Genomic DNA, 10,392 nt, shown 5'->3' with positions numbered 1-10,392 from the left:
CCAGATGTCTTCCTCTTGTGCTGAAAGTTTACAGGCAGGGTAAAAATGGAATGAACCCTTTTGGTATCAGCCCAAGGCTTTGTGTGGGCAGGCAGAGGCAGGCAGGAGGCAGAGCTGTCAGCAAAGGAAGGGGCCAGCCAGGTGGGGCAGCCGGGGGATGAGCACAGCCTGCAGGGACAGAGGCGCAGGGCAGGGACACCGTAGCACAGCCTGGGCTGCACAGGGCACAGGCATGGGCAGCAGCTGCCAGGCCCTGACAGAGCCAACTTGGGCAGCACTTTGGCCATGGCTGCTGGGCCTGGGCCTGAGCCAGGAGCAGGAGACAAGTGACCCTTGCAGGCCTGGGGCCTCACTGCCTCCTTGTCCCTGCTCAGCAGCCTGGCAGGGGCCGCCCCATGCTCCTGCCCTTGGCACTGCACATCCCCACATGCCAGTGCCCATCCCGGGAAGAGCCCTGAGCAAGGAGGGAGGGACAGGATCTGCCTGGCCAGGGGCTGGGGCTCAGGCCTTGGCCCTTTGCATTCCTGGAACACATCCAGCTTTGCTGAGCCCCAGAGACACCTTGGCCTTGTTTGTCCCCAGCTGTCATCACTGCCTCCAGTGTTCTGCTCTACCTGGAACCTGGGGACACGTTATCAGAGGGACTTATTGAACTTTTAGAAACTTTGGAGTTTAAATTTAACTTTGAGTTGTTGAGAAGTTTTTAGAAGACACTCTGAGCGACTGAGTCTGATGTAAACAACACCAAATCCCTGAGAGGGTCATTGAAGTCCTTGTGCTGTGTCTGTGCTGCTGAGCTGGGCCGGGCTCCTGGCACAGAGGCAGCTCCTGGCAAACCCAGAAGAGCTGAAAAAACGACATTTCTCCTGAGGAGCAGCTCCTCTCCCAGCCCAGCAGGGCTGAGGGCACTGCCTGCAGATACCTGAGAGCAGTGAAGCAGACAGAGGCTCAAAGCAGCTGGAAGGACAATTCTGAGCTCATTCTTGGAGACATCTTCACCATTTCTGACACAGTCAGTCTCCGGCAGCAGGGACCTCCTGAAGCTGACCCAGGACAGGACTGATGTGACTGTAAGGATGGCTCTGCTGCTCTTTCTGCTTTGGGGGAGGATGTGCTGCAGAGCAGGGCTGCCCTGGGCACCGTCAAGGGGCAGGGCAGGACGGCTCCTGCTGCCAGGGATGGCTGCAGGGGGTGAAGCTGGGACTGAAGCCAGGGCTGCCCAGGGCTGTCCTGCAGAGCAGGTCCTGCAGCCCTCAGGGCTCCTGGCCAGCCCAGGGCATGTGCCACCTGCCAGGGGCAGCTCTCAGCCTGCCTGGTAGCTCCACATGGATGGTGCAGGGGAGAAGTTGGAGGTGGAAGGAACGACCCACATCAGGGCAGATTCCTCCTGCTGTGGAGATGGTGCTGCATGGCCAGGAGTGCTCTCAGCTTTCTCCTTAAGGGAAGGGAAAGGGGCTGTGTCACTGAGACTCCTGCACTGTCACCCTGGGCAGCAGCAGATGTGCCTCACATCTCCCTCAGAAAGTGCCTCCTCAGCCTCCTCTCCCTACAGACAGCAGCAGCAGCACCTTGGCTTGCAGCATCTCTGTTTGCCTTCCCTGCCTTTAAGGCCCTGCTGCCAGGGAGATGCCCCTGGGCAGTGCCCTGTGCTGGGAGGGGTCTGCAGGGCAGAGCTGAGCTCCCGGGGCTGGGCTGGGCTCTGGCAGCATTGGCAGGAGCAAGGCTTGGATAGAGGGTGCCCAGTAGGCTCAACTCCAGGCAGCAGAGAACCAGACCAACCCTTTGTATTCCTTCCTGTCCAGCTGCACAGAGAAAGAGAGAAGGGTTTGGAGAAAATTATTTTTAAACCATAGAGTTCAGAATGTCTACTTTATTTTTCAAGAAATGTTTAAGTGCTGGCACCATGAAACAGAGGAATTGTAATATTCAAAGGGCTCCTGTGTTGGGACTAGCATCAACTGCATTGGGGCACAGAGAGATCTGTTTTTCCTCGGGTCTCCCCAGTGTTCAGGCTGTGAGAATTGGTAAAGATGAGGCAGGACCTCAGCAGCACCAACTCAAAATCAAAAATAGTCTAGCAAAATTTCACTCACAGGAAGAGACGGGATTTTGCTGAGATTCCAAATAAAATACAGAGGATTGACTCAAAGAAATTGGTCGCACTTTGTCAATGTCTTCTTTCAACAGTCCACCATGCCCAGAGTGAAGAAATGTCCAACAGCAGCTCCATCAGCCACTTCCTCCTGCTGGCACTGGCAGACACGCGGCAGCTGCAGCTCCTGCACTTCTGCCTCTTGCTGGGCATCTCCCTGGCTGCCCTCCTGGGCAACGGCCTCATCATCAGCGCCGTAGCCTGCGGCCACCACCTGCACACGCCCATGTTCTTCTTCCTGCTCAACCTGGCCCTCAGCGACCTGGGCTCCATCTGCACCACTGTCCCCAAAGCCATGCACAATTCCCTCTGGGACACCAGGACCATCTCCTACTCAGGATGTGTGGCACAGCTCTTTCTGTTCCTCTTCTTCATTTCAGCAGAGTATTTTCTCTTGACCATCATGTGCTACGACCGCTACGTGTCCATCTGCAAACCCCTGCACTACGGGACCCTCCTGGGCAGCAGAGCTTGTGCCCACATGGCAGCAGCTGCCTGGGCCAGTGCCTTTCTCAATGCCCTTCTGCACACGGCCAATACATTTTCCCTGCCCCTGTGCCATGGAAATGCCCTGGGCCAGTTCTTCTGTGAAATCCCACACATCCTCAAGCTCTCCTGCTCACACTCCAAACTCAGGGAACATGGAATTATTGTAGTTGTTGCCTCTTTAGCATTTGGTTGTTTTGTGTTCATTGTTTTCTCCTATGTGCAGATCTTCAGGGCTGTGCTGAGGATCCCTTCTGAGCAGGGACGGCACAAAGCCTTTTCCACCTGCCTCCCTCACCTGGCTGTGGTCTCCCTGTTTGTCAGCACCTCATTTTTTGCCTACCTGAAGCCCCCCTCCATCTCCTCCCAATCCCTGGATCTGGCAGTGTCAGTTCTGTACTCAGTGGTGCCTCCAGCCCTGAACCCCCTCATCTACAGCCTGAGGAACCAAGAGTTAAAGGCTGCAGTGTGGAGACTGGTGACTGGACAATTTCAGAAACGTTAAAGTGATTGCCAATTTCTGCATGTCTCTTGTAATTAAAGTCATGTTTCACAGTTCTTGTTGGATTGGTTATTTTTTTTCCTCTGTTTTCATTTTTCTAATATTCTCCCTAAACAAAGGCCATTGTTTCAGCCATTTATCATTTTGCTTCTCTCCAACTATGATCTGGCCCCAGACTGTGTCAATGAGGAGCTGAGCTCTCAGTGGCTTTAAAGGAACCAAAAGATTTCCCAGCAAAATTTTCACCAGAGATGCCCCCATTGTTGCCTCCTCTGGAGCTGCAGCAGCAATGTCTGTGTGCAGAGCTGGGGGCAGATCAGTGCTGGCACAGCAGCTGTGCCCAGCAGCAGCAGCCCTTGCTGTTGCCAGTGCTGCTCCCGTGGCCCTGCCCCGCTGCCCTGGTGGCCCTGGTGTTGCTGTAGGGCCTGAGTGCTCTCGGGGCCGGGCACAGCCCTGGGGGTGGCAGTGCCAGGGCTGCAGCAGGGACAGGCCATGGGCACTGCTGGGGCAGCGCTGACACCTCAGGCCAGGCCCTGGGGGCTCCAGGCTCCTTGCCCAGCCTCTCTCAAGAAAACACCCAGGCCAATGCTCAGCACAGAAAAGCCCTGTGAGCAGCCCCAGGGTGGCCGTGGGCAGGCTGGGGGCAAACAGCATGGCTGGTGCTCTGCAAGGGCCCTGGGGAGAGAGGAAGGAGCAGCAAAGCAGGGGCTGATCCCCCAGGTCCCTTTCTGCCTGGCTGCTGTCCATCCACTCTGTCCCCAGTCTGTACCACCACAGGGGTTGTTTTTGGCCATTGTGCAAGAGCCAGCACTTGGTCTTGTTAAACCTCAATTTTTGGATTTGGGCCCTGGATCCAGCCTGTCCAGGTCCCTTCTCAGAGCCTTCCAACCCTCCAGCAGAGCCGCACTTGAAGCCAACTTGGTCACCACAGTTTCAGGAGGCCCTAGAGTGCCACAATGATCTCCATGATTCCATGAGGTCTCTCAGTGTCACCGTGTCCCTTTTTTCCATGTGACCCTTTTGGTGTCACAAAGTCCCTTGGATCTTTGGGCCCTGCACTGTCACAGGGGATCCTTGGTCCCGCAAGGCTCTGCAGTGTCAAAAAGTCCCTTGGTCCCATGAGGTCTCACAGTGCAGCAATGCTCTCCTTGGTTCCACAGTATCACAATGGTCTCTTGATCCCAAGGACCACCACGGTATCAAACATGTTTCCTTCATTCCATGAGTCCCTGCAGAGCAACACTGGCCCCTTGGTTCCATGGGGCCCTTCAGTGTCACAATGGCTCCATCATTTCACGAGGTCCTGCAGTGTCACACTGGCCTTCATGGTTCCACAAGGTCACACAGTGTCACAGTGGTCCCTTGGTTCCATGAGGCCCCAGAGTGCCCTAATGGATTCCCTGGTGGCACAGTGTCACAATGAACCCCTGCTTACACAAGATCCTGAAGTGTTATGGGGACCCTTGGTTCAGCAAGGCCCTACAGTGTCACAGTGACTTCCATGGTTCTGCGAGGACCCAGAGTGTCACACTGGACTCCTTGCTTCCATCCAGCCCCACAGTGTCACAATGGGGCCTTGGTTCTATGGTGCATTCAGTACGCAGTGTCACTGTGATCCTCTTAGCTCCACGAGGCCCTGCAGTGTCACAATGGCCCCTTGTCTTCCCCAGGGCCCTGCAGGGTCACAATCATCACAGAATCACAGAATTAACCTGGGTGGAAAAAAACCTTGGAAATCAACAAGCCCCACCTGTGCCACAACACCTCCTTGTCACCCCAACCATGGCACCGAGTGCCACATCCAGTCTTTGCTTAAACACCTCCAGGGACGGTGACTCCACCACCTCCCTGGGCAGCCCATTCTTCTGCCCAGTCACCCTTTCTGTGAAGAACCTGTTCCTAATGTCCAGCCTAAACCTCCCCTGGTGCAGCTTAATGCTGTGTCCTCTTGTCCTGTCACTGTTCCCTGGGAGAAGAGCCCAACCCCCCCCCCTGGCTGCACCCTCCTGTCAGGGAGTTGTAGAGAGTGATGAGGTCTCCCCTGAGCCTCCTCTTCTCCAGGACAAACAACCCCAGCTCCCTCAGCCGCTCCTCACAGGACTTGTGTTCCAGATCCCTCACCAGCCTTGCTGCCCTTCTCTGGACACGCTCCAGCCCCTCCATGGCCTTCCTAAATTGGGGGCCCAGAACTGGACACAGCACTCGAGGTGTAGCCTCACCAGTGCTGAGCACAGGGGAAGAATCACTGCTCTGCTCCTGCTGGCCACACCATTCCTGATCCAGGCCAGGTGCCATTGGCCTTCTGGGCCACCTGGGCACACTGCTGGCTCATGTCCAGCCTGCTGTCCATCAGTGCCCCCAGGCCCCTTTCTGCCTGGTCACTGTCCAGCCACTCTGTCCCCAGCCTGTAGCGCTGCAGGCGTTGTTGTGGCCAAAGTGCAGGACTCAGCCCTTGGTGTCCAGGTCCCTCTGCAGAGCCCTCCTACCCTCCAGCAGATCCACACTCACACCCAGCTTGGTATAATCTGCAGATTTGCTGATGCTGGACTCAAGTCCCCTCATGCAAATCATCAGTGCAGATATTGAAATCCACGCTGGCTGGCTCTGATCCCTCAGCCATCCTGTGGGTGCCCTGGGATGGCACTCAGGGTGATCTGTTCCATAACCTTGCCAGACACCCAGGTCAGGCTGACAGGCCTGGAGTTCCCCAGCTCCTCTTTCCAGCCCTTCTTGGGGATGGGCTCACATTGGCACCTCCAGTCCTCTGGGACCTCCCTGCTGAGCCAGGACTGATAGTAAATGATGGAGAGCAGCTTGGGGAGCTCATCCACCAGCTCCCTCATCCCCCTGGGATGGATCCCATCTGGTGCCAGAGACACCTGTGAGCATCTGAGTGGCTCAGCAGGTCACCAGCTGCTTCCTCCTGGATTACAGGGAGGCTGTTCTGCTCCCTGTGCCATCTACAGCTCAGGAGAACACTTGTCCTGAGGACAACTTGACTTACTGTTGAAAACTGAGGCTAAGAAGGGGTTAAGTACCTCAGCCTTTTCCTTGTCTTTGGTAACCATATCCTCCCAATAAGGAATGGAGGTTCTCCTTAGCCCTCCTTTTGCCATTAATGTATTTATAAAATCATTTTTATTATCCTTCACAGAAGTGACCTGCCTAAGTCCTAATTAGCTTTCACCTCTCTAGTTTTCTTTCTGCATGACCTAACAACATCCTTAAAAATGTCCTGAGTTTCCTGCCCCTCTGTCCAAAGGCCAGGCACTCTAATTTTTCCCTTAAGTTCCTGGAAAATGCTCCATGCCCTGCCAGGCCAGTCTTTCTCCTTGCTAGCTCACTTTTGGGCACAGAGGGACATGCTGTTGCTGCTCCTTCAAAATTTCTTTCTTGAAGGGTGTCCATTCTTCCTGGAATCCGTTGTTTTTAAGGGCTGTTTCCCTTTAAAAAATCAGTACCTCATTCGGTGCTCCCCAAATCAATCCTAATAGGCCAAAGTCTGCTCTCTGTAACTCCAGCGTAGAATATATGTTGCTCTTTCACAGAATGTTTAAAAAATCAATAATTTCATTGTTACTCTGCCCCAAACAGCCTCTGACCACCACATCTCCCTCCAGCCCTTCTCTGTTTGTGACCAGCAGGAGACAGAGCTTTCCTTGGCAATGGGAATTGCAGGAAACCTCCCCAGACTTCAGCTTGGAAGGTTCAGCCTGGAGCTGAGGAGAAAGAAAAGTCCCTCCCAGGGCAGAATGTTGGTGCTGGAGGTGTCCCAGCGTGAGGCTGGGCCATGGCCGGGCTCTGTGTGCCAGGAGCCGGCAGCGCTGGGTGCAGGGAGCCCAGGGAGGGCCCAGAAACGCTGGGTGAGAAATGCTGGGGCACAGTGAGATGGGCGAGTGCAGCCGGCCAGGGCAGAGGAGCAGCACACCCAGGGGGCACAGCCTGCAGGACAGATGGCCAAGGGCTGGGCAGGGCTGGCAGGGCCACAGGCACCCAGGCCTTTGTGCCCTGGGCTCGGGCAGCGCCTCTGGAGGCCCCACAGGAGGAACTTTCCTGGCAGGGGCTGCACTTTGGTTCTCCCTCGGCCTCCTGGGGAGGCTGGCAGGGGCTGCAGGTTGATGGTAAAATAAATAGGGCAGGAGATCTTTCTCCTTTTTAATGCCTTTAATAAAAGTGATCAACTCAGGCTGGGAGGCCCGATGGATCCACAGTTTCACCGCCGTCACTCCCAGGAGTGGCTCGGAGGAGGAGGAAAGTGCAGCTTTGTCCACTAGGGAGCAGAGCTGGGGATCCTGTCCTCATGGGAGCAGATGGAGATATATCTCTGCTTCCCACTTTTGAGTTTGCCGTCCAGGGTACTGGCCCCAGCTGAGGTCTTCTGTGCCTAGGGCGGGGGACAACAAAGGTTCTCAGCATCTCTGCAGGCTCTGGGCTCTTGTCCTAATGTCCAGACATCACTTTAAACTCCTAATTCTGTTTTGGCTCAATGCTTTTGGGGTTTTTTTTCAGTAAGTGTGGTGCGGGTCCTCTCTCGTTGCATTCTGGGTCCGAGATTATTTGCATGTACTCTGATGTCCCCTCCTTGCACTGTCCAAGAAGGGCTATCAGCCTGGCTCAGGCAGGGTGATACTGATACAACAGAGAGTTAATGACTTAACATTTGCATGTCAATCTTGTCTTTTCACAGTTGGGGTGCCATCTCCCAGGAAACAGCAAGGCTACGCCCAGCAGCTGCCCCTGTGAGAAATGGGCAATTCAGGCCGGTCCCCGCTCCTGGGACCATCCGTGCCACCCCCACGGGCCTCCCCCCAGCTCGGCTGGGACCCGAGCTTGAGGAGGGGGGGAGCCCGCCGTTCCCAGGTCACCAGGCAGCGGCAGGATGACTCAGGGCACTATTAAGAACAGGTAATTAAAAGGAAACTGTTAACAGGAGATTATAACATGAAATTATTAACAATAAATAGTTAGAACTTGAACTTGGCAGTTATTGGTTTAAGTTATGAACTCTGCAACTTTAAAAAAAATGGGCAGCCTTTTTTTTATTCATAACAGGCCCCCCTCTTTTTCTTTGATCGAGCTTAAGCTTGCATCAACTTGCAATTTCTGATTCATGAGCATAGAACTTCTTTAAATTTTTGTATTGATTATAAATTTCCTGAGCACTCTGATAATCATGGTTACTTAATGTTGTTACTTTTCCTGGTTTCTTCAGGTTAAAATTTTTTTAGAGATCTTTAGGTTGGTCTCCACGGCAGATGTTACCATTTTAAGCAGGGAAATACTAACTCTATGAATAGATTCTTACCTCAGGGTATCTCTAACTATCTCTTTCTCTTTGACCAGATCTACCAGGCTTGCTTCAGTAGCATCACCTTCAAAGTGCAACCAGGCTTCTCCTACAGGGCACTCTGCCAGGAGTTGCTTCTCAAGTGGTGGTATTCTGGGCCATCCAATACATTTTCTCATCCTTTTGACAAAAAGACTGATTGGAAGAGGTTAACACAATGAGGGTTAAAGTTGGTGTGGACTCTCGACAAGGAGCTTACTTCTTCTTCCTCATAGAGGGGTTGGTAGCACTTACTGCACGGCTCTCTTGGGCTCCCCAGAGCACCACCAGCAATGAAAGCCATCATTACTACCCTTCCCAAGAGTCTGTTATGGGTCATCTTACACAGCCTGCCCACCCGGCCTTGCCTCTTGGGGGTTTTACTTAGAAGAAATCTTCCAGCCCTTTAGAGTCCTTTTTACCCATTCCTCTGGTTAAACCTCTCTTGGTCTGTCCTTACTAATTTGGTCTATCTTGGGGGGGTACTCTGTAGAAGATTGACCTGGAGTCTTTGGTCCTAATTTGGGGGAGCTTAAATGAAATTACTTATTAACAGTCTTTAACTTTTTACAACCTTCTTTCAAACACAGAACTGTCTTAAAACACTTTAAGATATGTTATGGTTCTGATACCAATCTATTTCCTTAAAAAAGTTCATCAGTCTTTTTGACTCTTCCTTCTGAGAGTCAACTTTAAGTCTTTTGGTCCTTTTACAATGGTATACTCAGGTGAATTAACTCGTGATGTGGTTGACTCCTGTCCTGAGTTAGGGGGTGAGTCATCTGGAATCTAGTCCAATGACAGAGGGAGAAAGTGGTGTTGAATCCTGGTCCAATACCAGAGGAAGAGGCTGATGTTGAATCCTGGTCCAATACCAAAGGAAGAGGCTGATGTTGAATCCTGGTCCAATGCCAGGGGGTGAGAGTGGTGTGGATTCTGGCCCAATACCAGAGGGAGAAAGTGATGTTGAATCTTGGTCCAGTGTTAGGGGGTGAAACTGGTGTGGAATCTGGTCCAATGCCAGGGGGTGAGAGTGGTGTGGGATCTGGTGATGTGGGTCCAACTCTTTCTTCTGATCTGCACAGTCAAATTAGCAATGAGGAGTACCTGAAAGGGGCTTGCAAATACAGGCATTATTGGTCTACTATTTTATTATTTTATCAATACCCAATCTCCTGGGTTAATGTTATGTATGATTGGTTAATTTCTCTTTTTCCATAGCTTGCATGTTTCTCTCATCAACTTCTATATGCTCTGTATTTTGCAAGGAGTTGTATTTCTGTTAGCTAACTTGACTCCAAGATAGCTCTTTGGGAGTTATCTCTTCTAGTATGCTTTTTTCTCTTTTTTCTCTGTATCTAACCTACTGGTTTTCTGTTCCATTCTCAAGATCTTATCTATTCATCTCCTGCTTCTGTTTCTCACTTTCACTAACAGCTTAAATACCACTTTTCTTTTAACCACTTGCACCCAAAACAAACTTTTTTTACACACTACTTTTCAACACAATACACCTCCCTCTAAGGAGATACGGGGTAAAGTTTAAAATGAACAATCCACATTACTCATACTTTCATTCGTCTACATTCACTCACTTTTATTTCTCATTCACCTTCACACATTCCTTCAAAGCCTCAAGACACAAAGTGGATCCTTACTGCCAGAAAGTCACGGGTCGCTGTGGTCCGTCTCACCTTGAGGCTGGCCCCAAGGTCTCAGTATCTCTAGACCTCCTGGAAGGGCCCTAACTCTGGATGCCTCCGGTGCCCGTTCACCTGTGAGGCTGTCTGCGTGTCACTCACACTCTTCAGCTAAAGCCCCCACCTGCCTGGGGACAATAGCCTGGTTTGCGGGTCACACACTCCTCTTTCCACTGCCCCCCTCACTTCCCAACCACCTAGGAAGTTGAGGCTTTGTGTGTGACTC

At 52.4% G+C, this 10,392-nt stretch overlaps 1 protein-coding gene across 1 annotated transcript; it reads left to right on the top strand.

The window, feature by feature from the left end:
* Window positions 1-2,192: 2,192 nt before the first annotated feature.
* LOC132334685 (olfactory receptor 14A16-like) lies at window positions 2,193-3,143 on the top strand. The gene has a single exon (XM_059860776.1). The coding sequence runs from the start codon at window positions 2,211-2,213 to the stop codon at window positions 3,141-3,143; it is 933 nt and encodes a 310-aa protein (XP_059716759.1). The 5' UTR covers window positions 2,193-2,210.
* The last annotated feature ends 7,249 nt before the right edge of the window (window positions 3,144-10,392 follow it).

The sequence above is a fragment of the Haemorhous mexicanus genome, chromosome 16 (genome assembly GCF_027477595.1).
Source record: "Haemorhous mexicanus isolate bHaeMex1 chromosome 16, bHaeMex1.pri, whole genome shotgun sequence".
NCBI classification, from domain to species: domain Eukaryota; kingdom Metazoa; phylum Chordata; class Aves; order Passeriformes; family Fringillidae; genus Haemorhous; species Haemorhous mexicanus.
The sequence above is the reverse complement of the archived record's forward strand: the minus strand, read 5'-3'. Positions and strand labels throughout refer to the sequence as shown.